The sequence below is a fragment of the Mustelus asterias genome, chromosome 11 (genome assembly GCF_964213995.1).
Source record: "Mustelus asterias chromosome 11, sMusAst1.hap1.1, whole genome shotgun sequence".
Lineage (NCBI taxonomy): Eukaryota > Metazoa > Chordata > Chondrichthyes > Carcharhiniformes > Triakidae > Mustelus > Mustelus asterias.
Window position 1 is genome coordinate 950124 of NC_135811.1, and position 26512 is coordinate 976635.

Genomic DNA, 26512 nt, shown 5'->3' on the forward strand with positions numbered 1-26512 from the left:
GGACTTGAGAAGCTGAGTTACAGAGAGAGATTGAATAGGTTGGGACTTTATTCCCTGGAGCGTAGAAGAATGAGGGGAGATTTGATAGAGGTGTATAAGATTTTGATGGGTATGGATAGAGTGAATGCAAGCAGGCTTTTTCCGCTGAGGCTAGGGGAGAAAAAAACCACAGGGCATGGGTTAAGGGTGAAAGGAGAAAAGTTTAAAGGGAATATTAGGGGGGGCTTCTTCACGCAGAGAGTGGTGGGAGTGTGGAATGAGCTGCCGGATAAAGTGGTAAACGCTTTTAACATTTAAGAAAAACTTGCTCGGGTTCATGGATGAGAGGGGTGTGGAGGGATATGGTCCAAGTGCAGGTCAGTGGGACTAGGCATAAAATGGTTCGGCATAGACAAGAAGGGCCAAAAGGCCTGTTTCTGAACTGTAATTTTCTATGGTTCTATGGCAGATGGTGAAATTTGAATTCAATAAAAACATGGAATTAAAAGATTAAGGGTGACTATGAAACCATTGTCAATTGTCATAAAAACCTATCTGGTTCACTAATGTCCTTTCGGGAAGGAAGCCTGCCGTCAGTACCTGGTCCGGCCTACATGCGACTCCAGACCCACAGCAATGTGGTTGGCTCTTAACTGTCCTCAGGGATGGGTAATAAATGCTGGCCAAGCCAGCGGCACCCTCATCCCACGAACAAATAAAAAAAACAATTCTTGAACCCTCCCCCCTGTAAACTTCCCCATCTTGAACCTGCTTTTCCTCAGCATTTCCTCTTGAATATAGTGTCACCTCCCAAATCCATGTCACTCTTTCTCAGAATTCCATGTCTGAATCCCTCTACTCAGGTTTCCCGTCCTGTCACAGTGCCAAATTAGCTTTTACCAAAGTTACAAACGGCATATTATGTGACTGAGACAAAGGTAAACTATCACTTTGCATCCTCCTGGACCTATCGACAGCCTTTGATCATGAAATTCTGCTCCAAAGCCTCTCCACCATCACTCAGCTGGGTGGGACAGCATTTGCATCGGTCTCATTTTAATATCTTTCTAGTCGTAAACAAAGAATCACTTGCAATGGCTTTTCCTCCCACTCTCACATTGTTATCTCTGATGTTCTCCTAGCATCTATCCTTGGCTCCTCCTCATTTTCATCTACATGTTTATTTTTACTCTTAGTGGTCTCATCCAAATCAGTTAGTATCCTTATGTATGCTCACGACACCCAGCCCTACCTTACTCCTCCTGTCTTAAAATTACAGGACTGTTTGACCTTCAGTACTGGAAGAATAGAAATGTCCACCAAATAAACATTGGGAAGACGGAAGTCATTGTTTTTAGTCCCGCCACAAGCTCTGCGCGCTAGCCACTGACTAACCCTCTCCCTGAGGCTGAACCAAACATTGCAATGTTGGGGTTATATTTGACCACCAGGCTGACCACATCCTGCCATCATAAAGACTGCCGTAGGAAGGTAGGAATAGTATCAATCTCTTACATAGAAAGGGGCACGGGATCCTGCAATCAGAATTTAGAGAGCAAAGGAGAAAACTAGCCAGCAAGACCTCAAATGTAGTAATCTCCGAGTCACTCCCAGCGCCAAGAGAAAGCGAGTACAGAAATAGGAGGATACGGCAGATGAACATGCGGCTGGAAAGATGGCCCCCTCCTACTTTAGAGGGCTATAGATTCCTGGGACAGGCTCAGGGGATAGATAGCATCTGTACAAGCCAGACGGGCTGCACCTGAATAGAGCTGGGACTGAGTTCCTTGCTAGTGCTGTTGGGAGGGCCCTAAACTAACTTGGCAGGAGTGTGGGAACCAAGAGGAAATATTAGAGAGGAATACCAGGGTGCACAAAATACTGGGGGGGACAGAAAGCACTGGTATAGAGAATAATAAGTTGAGAGATGAATTTGGAGTAAGGGAGAAAGTAATAATGTTTAAATCAAGGTTACTGTGCATGTATGTGAATGTAGGGAGCACAGTTAACAAGATTGGGGAGTTACAGGCACAGATTGCTATGTGTAAATATGATGTGGAGATAACAGAAAGCTGGTTCAAAGAAGGGCAGGACTGGGTGTTAAATATTCCTGGATACAAGGTGTTCAGAAAAGATAGGAAAGGAGGAGGGTGGCAGTATGGGTTAAGTAGAGCATTGCAGTGCTGGAGAAAGAGGATTCAAGAGCAGAATCTATTTTGTTGGAGCTAAGGAACATAAAAGGTGCAATTACATTGTTCAGTGTAGTCTGCAGACCATCTAGTGAAAAGTATGTACAAGAGCAAATCTGCAAGAAATTAGAGAGAGATGCAAACATTATAGAGTAGTTATAATGGGAGACTTTAATGACCAGAATGTAGACTGGGATAGCAGTAGTGTTTCGGGCAAAGGTTTCTAGATTGTGTTCAGGAAAATTTCCTGCAGCAGTGTCAGTCCAGTCCAACAAAAAAGGATGCACTGTTGGACCTGGTTCTTGGAAATGAGGTGTGCCAGGTGGATCAAGTGTCAGTGGGGGAAGTTTAGGAGACAGTGATCATTGAAAAGTGCGAGGTGATGCATTTTGGAAGGAGTAATTTGACAAAGAAGTACTCAACGAACAGTATGACACTGAGAAATTCTGAGGAACAATGGGACATTGGGCGGGTTTGTCCATAGATCTGTGAAGGCGGAAGGGAATGTTAGTTGGGTGGTGAAAAAGGCAAATGGGACACTTGCCTTTATTAGTTGAGGCATAGATTACAAAAGCAGGGAAGCCATGTTGGAGTTGTATAGAATCATAGAATCCTACAGTGCAGAAAGAGGCCATTCGGCCCATCGAGTCTGCACCAACCACAATCCCACCCAGGATACCATATCCCTACATATTTACCCACTAATCCCTCTAACCTTTGCGTCCCGGGACACTAATTTAGAATGGCCAATCAACCTAGCCCGCACATCTTTGGACTGTGGGAGGAAACCGGAGCACCCGGAGGAAACCCACGCAGACACAGGGAGAATGTGCAAACTCCACACAGACAGTGACCTGAGCCGGGATTCGAACCCAGGTCCCTGGAGCTGTGAAGCAGCAGTGCTAACCACTGTGCTACTGGGAACTTTGATGAGGCCATAACTAGATTACTGTGTGCAGTTCTGGTTGCCACATTATAGGAATGACGTGATTGCACTGGAGGGGTTGCAGAGGAGATAGAACATTTAAGTTATGAAGAGAAGAAGTTGTACAGGCTTGATTTGTTTTTTTTTGGAGCTGAGAAGGTGACCTAATTGAGGTGTACAAGATTATGAGGGACATAGACAGAGTGGATAAGGAACAGCTGTTCCTCTTAGTTGAAGGGTCAGTCACAAAGGGACACAAGTTCAAGATGAAAGGCAGGGTTTAGGGGGAGATGTGAGGAAAAACCTCTTTATCGAGAGGGTGGCCTGGAATGCACTGCATGGGAGGGTGGTGGAGGCGGGATGCCTCACATCCTTTAAAAAGTACCTGGATGAGCACTTGGCATGTCATAACATTCAAGGCTATGGGCCAAGTGCTGGTAAATAGGATTAGGTAGGTCAGGTGTTTCTCACATATCGGTGCAGACTTGATGGGCCGAAGGGCCTCTTCTGCACTGTGATTCTATGATTGTACCGTAAGGTTTAGGGTGATGATAGAAAAGGACAATAGGCAATCGAAAGTAAAAATAATTAACTGGGGGAAAACCTACTTCAATGAAGCTGGGCTGGTTAGAGTGGAACAAAACGCTAGCGGGAAAAACTGCAGCTGAACAATGGGCTACCTTCAAAACAGAGATGGTACTTAAAAGGGAAAGCAAAGACAAGTAGTCCCAGAAGGTGAAGAAACACATGAGGAAAGCGAAGAGGGATGATGAGAAAAAACTGGCAGCCAACAGAAAGATGAATCCTAAAGTTCTTCCATCGGCACATAAAAAGTAAAAGTAAAAGGAGGAGTCGGGCCGATTAGGAACCTAAAAGGACACAGAGGCTGGGGGAATGGCTCAGGTATTAAATGAATACTTTGCATTCATCTTTACTAAGGAAATAGGTGTTCTCCAGCACATGGTGGCAGATGAGGAAACTCTGTCCCTAGAAGGGTTCAAAATTGATAAGTTCATCAGATATAGGAGCAGAATTAGGCTATGTGGCCCATTGAGTCTGCTCCGCCATTTGATCATAGCTGATATGCTCCTCTTCCCCATTTACTTGCCTTCTCCCCATAAACCATTACCTATTAAAAATCTGTCCAACTCCTCCTTAAATTTAGTTTATTTATTAATCACAAGTAGGCTTACATTCACACTGCAAAGAAGTTACTGTGAAAATCCCCGAGTTGCCACACTCCGGTGCTTGTTGAGGTACACTGAGGGTGAATTTAGCATGGCCAATGTACCTAACCAGCACATCTTTTGGACTGTGGGAGAAAACAGGAACACCCGGAGGAAACACACGCAGACATAGGGAGAACGTGCAAACGTGCAGTGACCTAAGCCGGGAATCGAACCCGGGTCCCTGGAGCTGTGAGGCAGCAGTGCTAACCACTGTGCCACCATGCCGCCCTCAGTTTATTTACTCACTGTCCCAGCATCCACCGCACTTTGGGGTAGTGAATTCCACAGAATTCACAACCTATATATTAACGATCTAGATGACGGGACTGGGGGCATTCTGGCCAAGTTTGCCAATGATACAAAGATAGGTGGAGGGGCAGGTAGTATTGAGGAGGTGGGGAGGCTGCAGAAAGATTTAGACAGTTTAGGAGAGTGGTCCAAGAAGTGGCTGATGAAATTCAACGTGGGCAAGTGCGAGGTCTTGCACTTTGGAAAAAAGAATAGAGGCATGGACTATTTTCTAAACGGTAACAAAATTCATAATGCTAAAGTGCAAAGGGACTTGGGAGTCCTAGTCCAGGATTCTCTAAAGGTAAACTTGCAGGTTGAGTCCGTAATTAAGAAAGCAAATGTAATGTTGTCATTTATCTCAAGAGGCTTGGAATACAAAAGCAGGGATGTACTTCTGAGGCTTTATAAAGCACTGGTTAGGCCCCATTTGGAGTACTGTGAGCAATTTTGGGCCCCACACCTCAGGAAGGACATACTGGCACTGGAGCGGGTCCAGCGGAGATTCACACGGATGATCCCGGGAATGGTAGGCCTGACATACGATGAACGTCTGAGGATCGTGGGATTGTATTCATTGGAGTTTAGGAGGTTGAGGGGAGATCTAATAGAAACTTACAAGATAATGAACGGCTTAGATAGGATGGACGTAGGGAAGTTGTTTCCATTAGCAGGGGAGACTAGGACGCGGGGGCACAGCCTTAGAATAAAAGGGAGTCACTTTAGAACAGAGATGAGGAGAAATTTCTTCAGCCAGAGAGTGGTAGGTCTGTGGAATTCATTGCCACAGAGGGCTGTGGAGGCCGAGACGTTAAGCGTCTTCAAGACAGAAATTGATAAATTCTTGATTTCTCGAGGAATTAAGGGCTATGGGGAGAGAGCGGGTAAATGGAGTTGAAATCAACCATGATTGAATGGTGGAGTGGACTCGATGGGCCGAATGGCCTTACTTCCGCTCCTATGTCTTATGGTCTTATGGTCTTTCGGAATTAGTAGTTTCTCCTCAACTCGGTTTTAAATTTGCTACCCCTTATCCTAAGACTATGACCTCTCGTCCAAAATGCCCCACAAGAGGAAGCATCTGCTCCACATCTCCTTTATCCAGACCTTTCATCATCTTGTATACCTCAATTTGATCTCCCCTCATTTTTCCAAATTTCAGAGTATAGACCTAAACTGTTCAATCTCTCCTCATAGAACAAACCCCTCATCTCTGGACTCAATCTAATGAACCTCCTCTGAACTGCCTTCAATGCCACTACATCTTTCCTCAAATAAGGGGACCAAACTGTGACAAGGAAGAAGTGTTGAATAGACTGTCGGTACTGAAAGTTTACAAGGCACTGGGACCGGATGAGATATATGTTTACATGAAGTACTGCCCTTCAAATGAGATGGAAAATGACATCCAAGATCCAAGTCCCAGAGATGGAAAGTTAGTGTTTAACCAAAGCATTGTTATTAATGATGGGAGGAATGCCTCTTACCCACAGCTTGTTTTCATAGTAAAACGCGTCAAGCAGCTTGACAATATGATAGTGATCACATGATGCCAGGATATCAATTTCCACAATATAATCTTCCAACTCTTCCTCACTCTTTGTTTCAATCACCTTTGCTGCAGCAAGAATTCCTGTTTGTTTGTTCTGTGCCTGTGTTTAGAAAGTAACCACATTGTTAGATAGTGCTGGCATCAAATGTACATTCATGTAATGAGTGCAATATAAAGAACAAAACTGTGTAACAAAATCATACACATATATATATGTGTATTATGTGCATACAAAAGTTCTCAAATGGGTTGCACAACAGTTTATTTGCTCAGAGAATGAAATTGCAAACTTACAACATCTTAGGGCCAATCTAAGAGATGGATTGTTAAACTAGAACAGACTGGAGATAGCAAATTTAATAGTCAACGCAGATTTCAAAATGAAAGTGTTCTTTGAATTAACAGATAGGGTGAATAAGGGTTATCCAGCAGAGGTAATATATGTGGACTTTCAAAAAGCCTTCGATAAGGTACCAGATAGTAGAATCATGATTAAGGTCAGAATGTGTGGACAAGTATCAGAGTGGAAAGCAAATTGGCTAAAACCAACAAAGCATGCATAGAAATATACATAGAAAACCATTCAGACCTTCAAGTCTGCTCTACCATTCATTACGAACATGGCTGATCATCAAATTCAAAACCCTGATCCCACGTTCTCCCCATATCCCTTGATCCCTTTAGCCCCAAGAGCTATATCTAATTGCTTCTTGAAATCACACAACACTTTGGCCTCAACTACTTTCTGTGGTAGTGAATTCCACACCTTCAACACCCTCTGGGTGAGGAAAAAAGGAAATACAGGTTTATGGCTGTTACTCTGATTAACCAATGGTAGGAAGAGCTGTTCCACAAGGATTGGTGCTGGGATCACTGCTACTTACAATTTACATAAACAATTTGGATTTGGGAATCAAAGGACATTTTCAAAATTCATGGACGACACCAAACTGGGAAACGTTATCAATATGGAAAATCATATGGAATGGATGTGTAATTAGCAAATTAAATTTATTTCAGATAATTGCGAAGGAGTATATTTTAGTAGGAGGAATAAGAAACCACATACTCTTTGGAAAATAAGTGTGGAAAATGGGGTAGAGGAACACAGAGGCACGAGGATATAGATGCACAATTCACTAAACATAGTGACAGAGATTAATCATGCCACACAAAAGAAACAAAGCACCTGGCTTCACTTTTACAGGGTAAAGTCGTAAAGCAGGAAATTTACAGTAAAGTTGTATCAAACTTGGTTTAGACCATTTCCAAAGTACTGTGAACAGTTCCAGAATCCATATTATAAAAAGGATATAGAGGCATTGGAGAAGATCCAAAAAAGGTTTATTGGAATAATTCAAATTTTAGTAAAGCGTTTGACAAGGTCCCTCATGGCAGGCTGGTGCAAAAGGTTAAATCTCACGGGATAAAAGGTGAGCTAGCTTGATGGGTAGAGAACTGGCTTAGCCATAGAAGACAGAGGGTAACAGTGGAGGGGTCTTTTTCTGGTTGGAGGTCTGTGACTAGTGGTGTTACGCAGGGCTCTGCACTGGGACCTCTGCTGTTTGTGATATATATATATATAAATGATTTGGAGGAAGATGTAGCTGGTGTGATCAGTAAGTTTGCGGACAACACAAAGATTGCTGGAGTTGCGGATAGTGATGAACATTGTCAGAGAATACAGCAGGATATAGATAGGCTGGAACATTGGGCGGAGAAATGGCAGATGGAGTTTAATCCAGATAAATGCAAAGTGATGCATTTCGGTAGATCAAATGTAAGGGGGAGCTATACAATAAATGGCAGAACCATCAGGAGTATAGACACACAGAGGGACCTGGGTGTACAAGTCCATAGATCCTTAAAGGTGGCAGCACAGGTGGAGAGGGTGGTCAAGAAGGCATATGGCATGCTTGCCTTTATTGGACGGGGCATGGAATATAAAAGTTGGCATATGATGTTGCGGCTGTATAGAACGTTGGTTCGACCACATTTGCAATACTGCGTCCTGTTCTGGTCGCCACACTACCAGAAGGACGTGGAGGCTTTGGAGAGAGTACAGAGAAGGTTTACCAGGATGTTGCCTGGTATGGAGGGTCTTAGCCATGAGGAGAGATTGGGTAAACTGGGGATGTTCTCCCTGGAAAGACGGAGGATGAGGGGCGACCTAAAGGTGTATAAAATTATGAAGGGCATAGATAGGGTGAACAGTGGGAAGCTTTTTCCCAGGTCGGAGGCGACGAACACAAGGGCTCACAGGTTCAAGGTGAGGGGGGTAGGGTTCAACACAGATGTCAGGGGGACGTATTTTACACAGAGGGTGGTGGGGACCTGGAATACACTGCCAAGCAAGGTGATTGAGGCGGACACGCTGGGATCGTTTAAGACTTATCTAGATAGCCACATGAACAGACTGGGAATAGAGGGATACAAACGAATGGTCTAGTTGGGCACATGAGCGGTGCTGGCTTGGAGGGCCGAAGGGCCTGTTCCTGTGCTGTATTGTTCTTTGTTCTCTCTTCTATCCCCACCCTTCAGGGTCTCTATTTCAATCATTTTTTGAGGATGTAACTAGTAGAGTTGACCGAGGAAAGCCAGTGGATGTGGTTTACTTAGACTTTCAGAAGGCTTTCAACAAGGTCTCACATAACAGACTACTATGTAAAGTTAAAGCACATAGGATTGCAGGTAATGACTTGAGATAGATAGAAAGCTGGTTAGCAGATAGGAAGCAAAGAGTTGGCATAAATGGGTCTTTTTCTGATTGGCAGTCAGTGACTAGTGGGGTTCCGCAGGGATCTGTGCCAGGACCCCAACTGTTCACATTATATATTAATGATTTGGAAGAGGGAATTGAATGTATTATATCCAAATTTGTAGATGATACAAAGTTGGGTGGGAAGGTGAGCTGTGAGGAGGATACAGAGATGATTCAACGTGATTTGGACAGGCTGAATGTGTGGGCATGTGCAAGGCAGTTGCAGCATAATGTGGATAAATGTGAGGTCATCCACTTTGGTAGCAATAATAGGAAAGCAGATTATTGTTTGAATTGGTGTAAATTGAAAATGGTGGATACTCAACGAGACCTTGGAGTCCTCGTGCATCAGTCGCTAAAAGTAAGCGCGCAGATACAGCAGGCAGTAAAGAAGGCAAATAGTATGTTGGCCTTCATAACGAGAGGATTTGTGTATAGGGATAGAGATATTTTGTTGCATTTGTATAGGGCGTTGGTGAGGCCACACCTGGAGTACTGTGTGCAGTTTTGGTGTCCTTATCTGAGGAAGTATGTCCTTGCTGTAGAGGGAGTACAGCGAAGGTTTACCAGGCTGATTCCTGGGATGGCAGGTCTGTCATACAAGGAGATACTAAGTCAGTTAGTATTATATTCACTGGAGTTTAGAAGAGTGGGAGGGGATCTCATAGAAACTTAGAAAATTCGAACAGGGTTAGACAGGGTAGATTCAGAAAGAATGTTCGCATTGGTGGGTGAGTCCAGAACTAGGGGTCATAGTTTGAGGATAAGGGGTAAACCTTTTCAAATTGAGGTGAGGAGAAATTTCTTCACCCAGAGGGTGGTGAATGTGTGGAATTCACTATCACAGAACGCAGTTGAGGCCAAAATGTTGTCTGATTTCAAGAAGAAATTAGATATAGCTCTTGGGGCTAAAGGGATCAAAGGGTATGGGGGCGGGGGGTGGCGGAAATCAGGATATTGAATTCAATGATCAGCCATGATCCATAATGAATAGTGGAGCAGGCTCCGAGGGCCTACTCCTGCTTCTAGTTCCTTTGTTTCTACATTTCTATTCCTTGTTGCTGTCTATCACATGCTCATGGAAATGATTTCTTCAATTGCACAGTGCAGTATATTTCAGTTCTACACAGGTTAGCACATGATTTCATATCAACTTTAATCAGACAGCATTTTCTTCCTTTTTTAGCAGCAAGGAGGGACCCAGTCATCTCAAACAGGCAGTTCCCAATATTTGAGATATCAGTAATTTACCATAATAATCCGCCCCTCCCACCCCATAAAGTGTATCAGACTGGATAAACAGCTGGGTGTGTGTTACACCAGGATCAGATGGCCTTCTGTACTCATTCTCCAACGAGTATTGACACATGCACATGGGGCAGGAACTTGAATCATTAATGAGTGCATTCAACAACTGACCTCCGCACACTGATACAGCCAAAACATGCAGAAAGGATACATCAATATAGCAGGTACAAAACAAGGCCTGTGCCTGAAAAGACAATGATAACTTAAGCTTCTAGTTAACCGTTCCAACATAAATCCAGGCATTTCACATTTAATTTTCAATTTCAGATATTACTAGAATTTAAAAGTAAAATAAATAGCTTAAGATCAAGCTCCCTGTGTCTCTTATACATACAGCTCACAGTCCTGTATATATCTAGAAACTGAGGGTACACTGTGGACTGATGGGTTGCTTTGTACACAAGTTATGCTGGATGGTAATAATTCATTCACTTACCTGTCCTGACTTAGGAGTCTCTTTTCTATCTATTCTGGACTCCCGCAACTTCCCAGACAAGCTCCCTGTATCTGCTTTGCAGTCCCCCGCTCCTCACTGGTCATGTTTACTCTTCAGCTCCTGAACTGCCATCTCCTATTGCTCTTTTCTCCAGCTGTTGGGGCTCTGTTCTCCTCTTTGGCTTCCAATCTTCAACTCCACACACACAGCATCAGTCTCGCACTCCTTTTTGCCTTTTGGATCTGGTTCCTGCACCCCTTGAGCCAGGTCCTGGTTGCCCAGCCTATTCTTTCAATATCCTTTTGCAATTGTTCAGTGTCCTCTGCATACTTTGCTCTACCACTCATCTTCATGTCATCTGTCTTGCTATTTCGTTCTTGATGATAAATTAAAGCATTTTCCCTACTACAGAAGTTGAGCCTATAGTTACCTACCTTTTATCTACCTCCTTTTTTAAACAGTGGCATCATATTTGCTGTTTTCCAATCTGCCCCAGAGTCCAGCGAATTTTGTTACATTATCACTAGTCCATTTGCTATTTCTCCTGCCATCTCCTCTCGTACCCAGGGATGCATTCCATCAGGGCCAGACTTGTTTACCTTTAGCCAATTAGCTTATCTAACACGGCTTCTTTAGTGATAATGATCATTTCTAGATCCTTAACTGCCATAGCCTTCCTGTCATCAATTTTTGGCATGTTATTTGTGTCTTCCACTGTGAAGACCGACACAAAATACCTGTTCAATGCCTCAGCCATTTTCTTATTTCCAGTTATTACATCCCCCTTCTCATCCTCGGAAGGATCAATGTTTACCTTAGCCACTCTTTTTCTTTTTATATATTTATAGAATCTTTTGCTATCTGTTTGTATATTCTGAGCTAGGTTACTCTCACAACCCATCTTACTTTTCTTCATAGCTTTTTTCTGTTGGCCTTTAAAGATTTGCCAATCCTCTAGTTTCCCACTTTGTATGCATTGTATGGAGGCCAAGTCTCTGAATATATTCAAGGATATAGTTTTTTTAATTTTAATGACACCAAGGGTTGTGGGAAGAAAGCGGGAATATAGCCTTGAGATAGAGGATCAGCCACGATCATAATGAGTGGTGGAGCAGGCTCAACGGGCTGAATGGCCTAATCCTGGTCCTAGTTTCTATGTCTGAACCTCACTCCAGCTCCTGATCACTCTCCTCTGCCAATCCACTCTGTGCTAACTTGTTGGGAACATTGGTGGAAATGCGTGGAACAGTCTGCATTCTTCAAAATGAGATTTTTGGTAGCCTTATAGATGGGTTATTTTATTTCTTCAGGTTCTGAGGAACAGAAGGGTCACCGTGACTGGCAGCATATATGCTAATCGCTCCAAATTAGATTACATGCTGGACCTACAATCATTTCAATACATGTACACATATAGTGTGGTCATTTTAAGCAGGCAGTAAAATTTGCTTAAAGATGGTGATGATTTCTCTGGAGCACTGCTTCAAGGTGGAGTTGTTCAGTGTGAGGATGCTGCAGAGGAAGCTCATTACTCACTCCGATTCTTGCCAATGATCTGGATTTTCCAGTTCAGATCTTCTCCTTCTGGTTCCAATATTTATTTTAAGCCCGCGTGTGGTGGTGCCTACTTATTACTTCCAGATTTACCTCATCACTTTACCATTTTTAAACTTGCTGCATCCAATGCACTGGGTCTCAGTCTTGTGTCAGTTTCTCAATTCAATTTATTTATAACATAAAAACACATGCTTACACTCAAAGTGTCAGAGCTGTCATGGAAGGCATGTGTGTGGTTTCTAGCTCACTGCACCTACGCTGCCTTTTGGATGAGATGCTAAACCAACGTAAAAAAATCTCATGGACTATCCTGAAAAGGAGCAGGAGAATTCTCACACTATTCTGGCCAATTTTTACCCATAACCAACATCAGTGAAACAAATACTGAACTGCAATCCCTACATTTCAAAAGTGAGCACACTGCAGTAATACTTGATTGCTGTCTAATGCCATGGGACATCCTGAAATGGATATACAAAATCTAACTTTTTTTTTCTCAATTCAAGTTACCAAAACAAAACTGGTAATTTAACCCAAAGGAAAGTGCAAGTGTTGTGAGAACAAAGAACGAAGAAAAGTACAGGACAGGAACAGGCCCATCGGCCTTCCAAGCCAGTGCCGATCATGATGCCTGCCTAAACTAAAACCATCTGCACTTACGGAGTCCATATCCTTCCATTCTCATCCTATTCATGTATTCATCTAGTTGTCCCTTAAATGCCGCTATCGTACCTGCTCCCACCATCTCCCCAGGCAGCGCGTTCCAGACATTCATCACCCTCTGTGTAAAACATGTGCCTCGCATATCTCCTCTAAACTTTTCCCCATGCATCTTAAACCTACGTCCCCTAGTATTTGACTTTTCTACCCTAGGAAAGAGCATCTGACTATCCACCCTGTCCATGCCACTCAATCAGGTCACCCCTCAACCTCCATCGTTCCAGTGAGTACAAACAGAGTTTATCCAACCTCTCCTTATACCTAATACCCTCCAGACCACGCAACAGCCTGGTAAACCTCTTCAGTACCCTCTCCAAAGCATCCACATCCTTCTGGTAATGTGGCAACCAGAATTGTACACAATATTCTAAATGAGGCCTAACTAAGGTTCTGTACAGTTGCAGCATGACCCGCCAATTTGTATATTCAATGCCCCGATTGATGAAGGCAAGCATGCCAGAAATTGTGATATTTTATTGCTGATGCCTTGACATCCATTCTAAAAAACTTCTAATTTTTAACAGATTTAAAATGATCTATTCAGCGAAGTCTGCAATTTATTTGAAAGAGAGTCTTCAGAGAGTTGTGAATGCTGATGTCACCCTGCAGGCACTGGTCATGAAGCCCAACCTTTGACTCTCCCCAAACCCTGGAGTGCTTTACTCACTGTTCTTTCTGTGGGTGGTGGACTGTACTTTTATAAAACAAATTTTTTTAAAAATCCATAAGACTGAAAATGGTAAAAATACACAGTAGGTCCATCAGCATCTGTACAGAGAGGATGTTATAGATATTAGAGTATCAGTTGGTCTTAAAGGAATAGGCTCCATAGAATTGGAATTCAAAAGGAGGATCCTTAGAAAAGTTGCATAGATCACACTGTCAAGAAGCAACACAGAAATCTTCCCCACACAACCACTACACAAAAAGCAAAATACTGCGGATGCTGGAAATCTGAAATAGGAACACAAAATTCTGGAAATATTCATTATCATAGAAGGAGAATAATAATAGAATCCCTACAGTGCAGAAGGAGGCCATTCAGCCCATCGAGTCTGCATCGACAACAATCCCACTCAGGCCCTATCACCGTAACCCCACATATTTACCCTGCTAATCCCCCCCTGACATTAAGGGGCAATTTAGCACGGCCAATCAACCTAACCTGCACATCTTTGGGCTATGGGAAGAAACCCATAGGAAACCCATGCAGACATGGGGAGATCATGCAAACTCCACACAGGCAGAGGCCAGAATTGAACCCAGGACCCTGGTGCTGTGAGGCAGCAGTGCTAACCACTGAGCCACCATGGTGCCCTATTACGTCAGACAGAATCTATGCAGGCAGGCAGGGAGTTAATGTTTCCAGTCAATGGCCTTTCATCAAATGTCAAGTCATCAATCTGAAACAATATGACACAAAGACAGGAAACTAAGTTGTGAAGAGGAGATAAGGAGGCTAAAAAGGGATGTACAGTAAAGTTGTGCTGTTTGCGGGAATTCCATTTGTGTGAAATCTCACAAAGGACAGAATCATAAGTCAAGAGTATTCCATTACATTCCTGGCTCGTGGCTTGTAGATGTGGACAGGGTGGCTTTGGACAGGTCAGGTGGTGAGTTACTTGCTGTAAGATTCCTAGTCTCTGGTGTGCTCTGGTAGCCACAATATTCATATGGCTAGTCCAATTCAGTTTCTGGTCAATGGTAACCCCAGGATATTGATAGTGGGGGATTCAGTGATGGTAATGCCATTGAATGCCCAGGTACAATGGTTAGATCCTCTCTTGTTGGAGGTGGTCACTGCCTGGTACTTGTGTGGTGCAAATGTCAGCCCAATGCTGGTCTTGCTGCATTTGGACATGAACTCCTTCAGTATCTGCATCTGACCTGCTCTCTGTGGTTGATGTGGTGAGTCCAGTTGAGTTTCTGGTCAATGGTAACCCCAAAGATGTTGACAGTAGGGGACGTTCAGTGATGGTGGCACTATTGAATGTCAAGAGGCGGTGGTTAGAGTGTCGCTTATTGGTGATGATCATTGCCTGCCATCTGTGTGACACGAATGTTACTTGCCAGTTATCAGCCCAAACCTGGATATGGTCCAGATCTTGTTGCATTTGAATATGGACTACTTCAGTATCTGAGGAGTCGCGAATGGTGCTGAACATTGTGCAATCATTGGCGACCATCCCCACTTCTGACCTTATGACGGAGGGAAGATCATTGATGAAGCAGCTGAAGATGGTTGGGCCGAGGACACTCCCCCGAGGGACTCCTGCAGAAATATCCTGAAGTTAAAATGACTGACCCTCCACAACCACAACCATCTTCCTATGTGCCAGGTATGACTCCAACCAGCGGAGTTTGCGCCTCCTGATACTCACCGATCCAGTTTTGCGAGGATTCCTTGATGCCACACTCGGTTGAATGGAGCATTGATGTCAACGGCTGTCACTCTCACCTCATCTCTGGAATTCAGTTCTTTTGTCCATGTTTGAACCAAAACTGTAATGAGGTCAGGAGCTGAGTAACCCTGGTGAAACCCAAATTGGGCATCACTGAGCAGGTTATTGCTGAGCAGATGATGCTTGATAGCACTGTCGATGGCCCCTTCCATCACTTTACCGATGATCGAGAGTAGACTGATTGGACGGTAATTGGCTGGGGTTGGATTTGTCTTGCTTTTTGTCTATAGGACATACCTGGGCAATTTTCCACATTGTCGGGTACATTCCAGTGTTATAACTGTACTGGAAGAGCTTAGCTAGGGGAGCGGCAGGTTCTGGAGCACAAGTCTTCAGTGATATTGCCAGAATGTTATCAGGGCCCATTGCCTTTGCAGTATCCAGTGCCTCCACTCATTTCTTGATATCATGTGGACTGAATCGAATTGGCTGGAGACTGGCACCTGTGGTGCTGGGGACCACTGGATCATCCACTTGGCACTTCTGGCTGAAGATGACTGCGAATGCTTCAGTCTTATCTTTTGCATTGATGTGCTAGGGCTCCTCCATCATTGAGGATGGGGATACTTGTAAAGCCTCCTCCTCTAGTGAGTTGTTTAATTGCCCACCACCATTCACAACTGGGATCACTTTGCTCTGTCTATCATTTGCTGTTTATGCTGTTTGGCATGCACATAGTCCTGTTTAGTAGCTTCACCAGGTTGACACCTCATTTTGAGGTATGCCTGGTGCTGCTCCTGACATGCCCTCCTACACTCTCCATTGAACCAGGGTTGATCCCCTGGCTTGATGATAATGGTTGAATGGGAGGGATATGCCAGTACATGATGTTACAGATTGTGCTGGAGTACAATTCCGCTGCTGTTGATGGCCCACAGCGTCTCATGGATGCCCAGTCTTGAGTTGCTAGAATTGTTCAAAGTCTGTCCCATTTAGCATGGTGATAGTGCCACACAACACAATGGAGGTTATTCTCAATGTGAAGGCGGGACTTTTGTCTCCACAAGGACTGTGCGGTGGTCACTCTTACCAATATTGTCATGGACAGATGCATCTGCACTAGCAGATTGGTGACAATGAGGTCAAGTATGTTATTTCCTCTTGTTGGGTCCCTCACCACCTGCTGCAGACCCAGTCTCGCAGCAATGTCCTTTAGGACCCGACCAGCTCAATCAGTAATGCTGCTGCCAAGCCACTCTTGGTGGTGGACATTGAAATCCCTCATCCAGAGTACATTTTGCGCCCTTGCCAGTCTCAGTGCTTCCTCCAAGTGTTGTTCAAAATGGAGGAGCACTGATTCATCAGCCAGAGGACGGTACGTGGTGACCAGTAACTGGTTTCCTTGCCCATGTTTAACCTGAAGCCATGAAACTTCATGGGGTCTGGAGTTGATGTTGAGGACTCCCAGGGCAACTCACTCCTGACTGTATACCACTGTGCCACCACATTTGCTGGGTCCGTCCTGCTGGCAGGACAGGACATATCCATGGATGGCAATGGTGATGCTTGGGGTGTTATCTGTAAGGTATGATTCCGTGACAATGGCTATCTCAGGCTGTTGCTTGACTAGTCTGTGAGACAACTCTCCCAATTTTGGCACTAGCCCCGAGATGTAAGTAAGGAGGAGATACAAAAGTGTCTTCGATAGGGCTGTTTGTTTTGCCGTTGCCTTTTCCAGTGCTTAACTGATGTCAGATGGTTCATCTGGTTTTATTTCTTTGTAGCGATTGATATACTGAGTGGCTTGCTAGGTCACTTCAGAGGGCAGTTGAGAATCAACCACATTGCTGTGTGTCAACCACATCACGTGGAGGCCAGATTTCCTTCCCAAAAGGACATTAGTGAACTAGATGGGTTTTTCTGACAATTGACAAAGGTTTCATGGTCATCATCACACTCTTAATTCCAGATATTTTTATTGAATTCAAATTCCACCATCTATCATGGTGGGATTTGAACCCGTGTCCCCAGAACATTATAGAGTCATAGAGGTTTACAGCATGGAAACAGGCCCTTCGGCCCAACTTGTCCATGCCGCCCTTTTTTTAAAAAACCCCTAAGCTAATCCCAATTGCCCGCATTTGGCCCATATCCCTCTACATCTTACCCATGTAACTGTCTAAATGCTTTTTAGAAGACAAAATTGTACCCACCTCTATCACTACCTCTGACAGCTTGTTCCAGACACTCACCACCCTCTGTGAAAAAATTGTCCCTCTGGACACTTTTGTATCTCTCTCCTCTCACCTTAAACCTATGCCCTCTAGTTTTAGACTCCCCTACCTTTGGGAAAAGATGTTGACTAACTGATCTGTGCCCTTCATTATTTTATAGACCTCTATGAGATCACCCCTCAGCCTCCTACACTCCAGAGAAAGAAGTCCCAGTCTATCCAGCCTCTCCTTATAACTCAATCCATCAAGTCCCGGTAGCATCCTAGTAAATCTTTTCTGCACTCTTTCTAGTTTAATAATATCCTTTCTATAATAGGGTGACCAGAATTGAACACAGTATTCCAAGTGTGGCCTTACCAATGTCTTGTACAACTTCAACAAGACATCCCAACTCCTGTATTCAATGTTCTGACCGATGAAACCAAGCATGCCAAATGCCTTCTTCACCACTCTGTCCACCTGTGACTCAACTTTCAAGGAGCTATGAACATGTACCCAGAGATCACTTTGTTCTGTAACTCTCCCCAATGCCCTACCATTAACTGAGTAAGTCCTACCCTGGTTCAATCTACCAAAATGCATCACCTTGCATTTGTCTAAATTAAACTCCATCTGCCATTCATCAGCCCACTGGCCCAATTAATCAAGGTCCCGTTGCAATTGGAGGTAACTTTCTTCACTGTCCGCTATGCCACCAATCTTAGTGTCATCTGCAAACTTACTAACCATGCCCCCTATATTCTCATCCAAATCATTAATATAAATGACAAATAACAGTGGACCCAGCACTGATCCCTGAGGCACACCTGAGTTTCTGGATTAATAGTCTAGCGATAATACCACTAGGCCATCACATCCTCAGTGAATGTTTGTGGAAGGGGTAGCAATCAAGTGGGCTGCTATCAAGCTTCTTGAGTGTTGTTGCAGCTTCCTCATCCAGGCAAGTGGACAGTAATCCATCACACAGTTGATTCGTTCATTGTAGATAGTGGACAGGCTTTGGGGAGTCAGAAGATGAATTATTCACAGCAAGATTCCTAGCCTCTGACCTGTTCTTGTAGCCACATTATTTATATGGCTCGTCCAATTCAGTTTCTGGTCAATGGTAACGCCCAGGATGTTGATAGTGGGGGATTCAGCAATGGTAATGCCACTGAATGTCAAGGGACGAAGGTTAGATTCTCTCTTGTTGGAGCTATATTCTTCTTTGCAACGATACAAGATTTATTAGGATGCGAGTGAATGTCACCATAACCGCTAAGTATACCCAGCAGTCTCCAATAATGTTCCCCATCTCCAGCATTTAGTTTTCTATAAGTACTTAGAAGATTATGCTGTTAGGGCAAGATGAAGAGGAATGGGAAAGGTTTGTTTGGAGTAGAAACACCAGCAATAGCCAGATGGTTATTCCTGCGCTGTACTATGTAATTCCGGTTTCATTAGTCATTATGTTTAGCCGAGTATGCAGGGTAGGACTGTCATAAAAGGCTGACGTAACCAGCTACTAGCTAGGATGGCTCTTGCAAGGGGAGAACTCCAATCAGCAAAGCCATCATCAGGGGTGGCAATTTGTGATTAAGCAGTCATAGCTGTGTACAGACGTCTGAGCAAGAACTGGAAGGAAGTCTCTGCATATCTTGGTCAAATGCTCTCAGCACAATTGCAGGCAAATGGATATAGCAGTACAAAGTGGTTATACTGAACAATGTGAGAAATGCTGTTTGAGTTTCACAAACCCACAGACACCAATATTTATAGAACATGATGTAAGAAATATTACACCATCATTTCCTCTTCCTAATATAGTAAAGAAGAACAAAAAGGAGCCAAAAGAGTCAATTAAATTTGTGAAAGTGCTGAAAGTTAATGTATAAAATGACAAGAACCAGACCAACCAGATTCGATCTGTGCGCGCGCTGGATACCCACCGTTGCCTTCCCCAACGCACCCTGACCTTCCTAACTCCCCACCCCCCACAAAGCCAAGGAGTCATAGCGAGATCTGTGTCCACAGGTGAACCTCACCAATTGACCAATCTTTGCCATCAGGAGGGGGATTTCCTAATCTAGTTAGAATAGGATGGAAGAATATAATATTAAAGGTACGACGCTTGGCAGTGTGGAAGAACAGAGGGATCTTGGGGTCCGGGTTCATAGGACGCTCAAAGCGGCGTCGCAGGTAGAGGCTGTGGTTAAGAAGGCATATGGATTACTGGCCTTCATCAATACAGGAATTGAGTTTAGAAATCGGGAGATAATGCTGCAGCTGTATAGGACTCTGGTCAGACCCCACCTGGAGTATTGTGCCCAGTTCTGGTCGCCTCATTACAGAAAGGATGTAGAAGCCATAGAACGGGTGCAGAGGAGATTTACGAGGATGTTGCTGGGATTAAGTGGTATGCCTTATGAGGATAGGTTGAGAGAGCTCGGTCTATTCTCCTTGGAGAGGTGAAGGATGAGAGGTGACCTGATAGAGGTGTATAAGATGTTGAGAGGTATTGATAGAGTGGATTCTCAGAGGCTTTTACCCAGGGCTGAAATGGTTGTCACGAGAGGCCACAGGTTTAGGGTGCTGGGGAGTAGGGGGTAAATTTTTCATTCAGAGGGTGGTGGGTGCGTGGAATCGGCTGCCGATAGTGGTGGTGGAAGTGGATTCGATTGAGTCCTTTAAGAGACTTTAGGATAGGTTCATGGAGGTTAGTAAGATAGAGGGTTATAGATGAGCCTAGAAGGTAAGGAAATTGTTCAGCGCAACTTGTGGGCCAAAGGGCCTGTTTGTGCTGTAGCTTTTCTATGTTCTAGTTTGTTCTGACAAATAGATACTCTGGTTCACTGCAACATTCCTACTGTTAACCCAGTTATGGGCAGTTAACCTGGCACAAATTGAGGATTGTTCAAGTTACTGGCTAATCTCCCTAAATAAATTAGATGAGCCAGTCTGCTCTGGGATTACTGATTTTAGCTGGGGCAACATTAGGGATAACATATAAATAATTAGAATATCCTATTTAACTCATGTCAGTTGCAACCGAGTACACTATGTTCACCGCACACAATACACTCATTATGTAAACAGACATCACAGTTCACACAAATACACCAAAACCAATAATTCACAAGCTGTACCAAACACAGCCCTGTGCATTACAACATATCAAAGCTGTCATCTTATAGTATACACTGCACCAGAGGCAGAACTGAATTGCGGAACCAGTTGCCTGATCCAGAGGTTTTGATGAACACTGACACCCCCCTCCCCCCCCCCCCCACCCCCCACCCCCCCCACCCCCCCCCACCCCCCCCCCCCCCCCACCCCCCCCCACCCCCCCCCCCCCCCACCCCCCCCCACCCCCCCCCCCCCACCCCCCACCCCCCCGCCCTAGATTCTCCTCCCACAAGAGGAAACATCCTATCGACATCCACCCTGTAAAGACTGCCCTGGATCTTATTTTTCAATCAAATTGCCTTTCACTCCTCTGCTCTGGATCTTGCTTTTCATGATGTGGAGATGCCGGCGTTGGACTGGGGTAAACACAGTAAGAAGTCTCACAACACCAGGTTAAAGTCCAACAGGTTGGACTTTAACCTGGTGTTGTTAGACTTCTTACTGTCTTATTTTTCAATCAAGTTGCCTTTCACTCCTCTAAACTCCAGTGGATACGAGCCTAGTCTGTCCAACCTTTCATCATAAGATGACCCATTAGATTCCGGGTATCAGTCCAATAAACCTTCCCTGAATTGCTTCCAATATATTTACATCCTTCCTTAAATAAGGAGACCAATACCATACTCCATATTGGGCAAGCTCAATGGGCCAAGTGGCCTATTCCTGCTCCTAATTCATAGATTCATATGAGCTGACCTTAAATTCATGCCAACTTTCTTTTCTGGCATGTCAAACTGTATAAAGTTAGTAACATTTGTATACATCTAAATACCTGAAAAAGACTGTGGAAAATTGTTAATTTGTGTTTTATGTTCGAATCTTCTCAATGGGAATTGCTATGCTTCACACTGTGATCAGTCACAGTAGTTAAACAGAGACTTAAGTGGTAAAAAGCACAGTTGTACAGATTCAATAACTGAAGGGGATTTTAATAACTTCAACCTTCATCTTTCTCATCTGACCCACTAGAGCAGCCTGGACACAGTTTAAAATCTTGCTGAAAGGAGTCTGTGGAACAGGAGCATTTTCCCCAGCTGCTGTGTGCAAAACATCTGCTGCACACACAACTCACAACAGAGCCAGCCGCTCCCTTGTTAAATCAGAATGCACAATATTGCAGGTATTTAATCTCATACATGGTCCTCACAGGATGTAGTGCTAATCTGATGAACATACCAGTACAATCAGTACTTGCTCTAAGTAATCCCAATCTTGAGCTGGACAGATTCTGCTGACAAGTGAAACAACAATATGAATAAGAAAAATAAACAGGCCTATTTATTCAATTGAGCCCAGTACTTCAACAGACCCTGTTAAATTTTCATGTTATAGTCTGCCACATCAATCATAGAACAGTCCAGAAGATGGCCATTCACCCCATCATGTCCATGCCAACTCTCTGCATGAACAACTCAGCTAGTCCCACTCTTGCCTTCACCTTGTAGTCCTGAATTTCTTTTCTCTTCAGATCATTCTCCAATACTTTTTGAAAGTGATGAATAAATCTGCCCCCACCATCTGCATTCCAGATCCTAAACACTAACTGCAGAGAAAGGTTTTCTCTCATCTCAACTTCCATTCTTCTGCTAATCACCTTAAACCTTTGGTTGTCAACCCTTACGTCAATGGCAACAATTTCTCCCCATTTACTCTGTTCCACGTGATTTTGAACATCTCTATCAAATCTCCTCTCTACCTTCATTTCTCGAAGGAGAACAATTCCAGCTTCTCCAATCTAACCACATAACCCTCATCCATGGAACAACTCCTGTAAATCTTTCCTACACCTGCTCTAACGTTTTCACACACTCCTAAAGTGCAGTGCCCAGAATTAGACACAGTTGAGGCTGAATCAGTGTTTTAGAAAGATGCATCTCTTTGCTTTTGCACGCTATACTTCTAATTATTAAGTCGAGGATCCTGTACGCATTTGTAAACATTTCCACCTGCAACAATTTATGAATATCTACTCCCAGCTCCCTCAGTTTGTGCCCCTCCTTTAGAATTGGTTTCATATTGTCTTTCCTCATTGCTCCTACCAAAATGAATTACCTTATGCTTCACTGCATTAAACTTCATCTGTCACTTATCTGGCCATTCCATCAGCCTGTCTACATCCACTTGAAGTCCATTACTATCCAGCGCACAATTCACAACCCTTCCAAGTTTTGTGTCAATCACAGATTTTGAAATTGTGCCCTACATACCCAAGTCCAGGTCATTTCATATATTGATCAAGAAAAGTAGTGGTCCTAATTCCAACCCTGGTGAACCCTACCATATAACTTTCTCCAGTCTGAAAAACAACCATTCACCTCTACTCTCGGTTTCCTATCACTCAGCCTACTTTGCATGCACACTGTCACTGACCTTTTTATTCCATGGGTTTTAACTTTGTTGACAGGTCTGTTATGCAGCACTTTATGAAATGCCTTTCAGAAGGCCATGTACATCACATCAACCACGTTACCCTCATCAACACTTTGTTATTTCATCAAAAAACTCAATCCAGTTAAGACAGAATTTGCCTTTAACAAACCCATGCTGACTTTCCCGAATTCCTCCATATTTGTTCAAGTGATTATTCATTTTGTCCATTGACATCACCCTGGTTAAACTGACCAGCCTGTAGCTGCTGGGTTTATCTGAACACCTTTTTTTGAACAAGGGTGGACCATTTCCTTTTCTCCACTCCCCTGGCAACATGCCTGTATCCAAGGAGGAGTGGAAGATTGTGGCCAGTTCCCCACAGTTTTCACCCTTATTTCCCCCCATGCCCGTAGATGTAGCTGATGCATCCTGGTAATTTATTAATTTTAAGTAAAGCCAACCTAATATTTCTGTCAATTTTTAGCCCATCCCTTACCTCAGCTACCTCTTCTTTCATTACGACTTTGACTGCATCTTCTTTAGTAAAGACAGATGCAGAATACTCAATTAAAACCTCAGACATGTCCTCTGTCTCCTTGGTCCCTAAGCAGCTCCGCTCTCTCCTTTACCACCTTTTCACTATTTACATGGCAACAGAAGACATTTTGATTCCCTTTTATGTTATTTTCTTCTTATTCTCTCATTAATTCACATTTTTCACAACCCCCTTGAGCTTTCTACAATCAGCATTGTTCTCACTTGTATTATCAACCTGACACCTGTCAGACACACCCTATTCTGATTCATCTTACCCTCTACGAGTCATCCTCAGAGTCCTGCTTGTCTTCCTAACTTTTCCCCTCATGGGAATGTGCCTTGACTTTATCCATACTATCTTTTTAAAGGGAGCCAATTGTACTGTTAGCTTTTGCCCGATAATCCTTGATTCTAATTGACCTGGGCCAGACACAAGGTTTTACAATACAAAAACCAAAGGGCGTGGTAATGGGTAAAGAAACAAAAGGCGTGTCTTGATGAGGTGTCAATGTTTGGCTAGCAACTGTCCAAAAACAGAGTAAAAGAACAAAGAACAAAATAAGATAAAAATGAACTAGCAAAAAAAAGGACACAAAATGGAGTCAGAGCTTATGATACTGTGATCACTGTCCCCTGAATGCTCTCCCACTTTCCCCAGAACCAGCATTGCCTCCTATAGCTTTGGGCTGTTTAGAAGTTTCTCCCAAACACACATCAGAAATTCTTCCCTTCTCTGCCGTTTACACGATATCTATTCCAGTCTACATTCGGAAAACTCAATTCTTTATTGTAATTGCTCTATAGTTTTTTGCATGTCTTTGAAATTTCCTTGCAAATTTGTTCGTCTACATCTTTTCCACTAGTCGGTGGCCTATAGAGGATACAGTAAGAAGTTTAACAACACCAGGTTAAAGTCCAACAGGTTTATTTGGTAGCAAAAGCTTTTGCTACCAAATAAACCTGTTGGACTTTAACCTGGTGTTGTTAAACTTCTTACTGTGTTTACCCCAGTCCAACGCCGGCATCTCCACATCATGACTATAGAGGACAAACAGTGATGTAAAGGATTCGCTATTGTTTTTTGGTTTAACCAAATAGATTCTGTTCTTGTCCCCTTTAGGATATTCACACTCCAAAACTGTTACTATTCTTAAACAATGCCATCACCCCTCCTTTCCTGGACGCACACTGTGAGGGAACACCAGTCACTGAGTGACGCACCAGTCATTGGGATCTGAGGGTTTGGAGCCTGCACTTGCTGCCAGTGAGACCAGAGGCACAATCTTCTGGGAGGCAGCCACTGTTAGTTACCTCAGCGCTGGCCAACCTGGGTTTCATAGAAATCATAGAAACCCTACAGTGCAGAAGGAGGCCATTCGGCCCATCGAGTCTGCACCGACCACAATCCCACCCAGGCCCTATCCCCACATATTTTACCCGCTAATCCTTCTAACCTACGCATCCCAGGACTCTAAGGGGCAATTTTTTTTTAACCTGGCCAATCAACCTAACCCGCACATCTTTGGACTGTGGGAGGAAACCGGAGCACCCGGAGGAAACCCACGCAGACACGAGGAGAATGTGCAAACTCCACACAGACAGTGACCCGAGCCGGGAATCGAACCCAGGAGCTGTGAAGCAGCAGTGCTAACCACTGTGCTACCGTGCCGCTCAGGACCCAGAACTTTGGTCAAGCTTAGTGTGCACCCAGCATGCTATGAGACAGCTAACATTAGATGTAGAAATGCTGAAGTAGGCTAATAATTATGTTGAAACTGGTGACCGAAACCAGCTGCGGTTAATCAGTATTAGGAAAGGGAAGTAGGATTGTGTAAAGTTAAATAGAATCAAATTTGGTGAGATGAGATTATAGTAGAATCAATCAATTAAGACTAGTCTGAGGAACACAGAATCACATACGCAAAGGATATAAGTATTGAGCTCTCGGTCTGCTCGGGGAAGAGAAGCTAAGAACAACAGCTGAAAGGAGGATGCAGAGTCCAGGATTCAGTGCTCAACTATAATGAGAGGTTGATCACCTCCACGTGAACATGTGGTATTATTCTGTACAAGAAATTAGCTTGTGCGTTTTTTTTTGGCTAACAAATAAAAGAATTTATTTGGAATACTGGGTGGTATATTTTCTCCATTACTGGTGTGCTAAGGGGTTTGTTACCGTGCCAAGGTCTCTTTCCCTTCTTGGTTAAATTAGGTGCAACTGGATGGTCTCTCCATGCTACAGGCCCAATCAGATGGTCGGCAGTACTGAAGCCTTTGCAGCCCCACGGGGAGAAGTGGGCACTGTTGAGGCACGCTGGAGACCTTAGTATGGTGCCACTTTCAGAAGTGTGAATGCAAAAAAGAATTATCAAGGCCAAAGTTACTAAAGTTCTTTGGAGCAAAGGGGAATCATCTCTGGCAGGACTGTTTGAATCCTGGGTATAACCTTGCCTGTCTGATGTCTGGTTATTGGAACATGGAGTCTTTGGCTCCAATGGCTGTGGGAAGCCACTTCCAGTGATTTAAAATCGTCTGTACTGAGGTGCTAAAGTAGCGGGCAGCTAATTTGCTTCCCAGCATATCTTTGGGAAACTTCTCCGGTGGCAGGAATGCATTGGGGAGCTGTCCCAGTGCAATTCTCCCCTATTATTCCTGTGCCTTTATGTCAAAGCCTGCCATCATGGGGCAGGGAAAACTAATACCCTTGTGTCCAGGAATATTATTGCCCCATTCTGCCCATTTTTGAGCCAGGTCTCCGATATCACCGCAGCATCTCTTCCTGCATGGCTATTTGTGCTTATAATTCATCAATCTTATTTACCACACATTGTGCAATCACATACATGCAGAGTAAAGTTAA

General features: G+C 43.8%; 1 protein-coding gene across 4 annotated transcripts in view; it reads right to left on the reverse strand.

The window, feature by feature from the left end:
• LOC144500301 (STE20-like serine/threonine-protein kinase) overlaps positions 1-26512 on the reverse strand; it is a 146454-nt gene that overhangs the window by 74046 nt on the left and 45896 nt on the right. For all 4 annotated transcript variants that reach the window (XM_078222988.1, XM_078222987.1, XM_078222986.1 and 1 more), the window contains one exon: positions 6098-6262. In XM_078222988.1, the coding sequence (XP_078079114.1) occupies positions 6098-6262 (165 nt within the window). The remainder of the gene's footprint in view (positions 1-6097; positions 6263-26512) is intronic.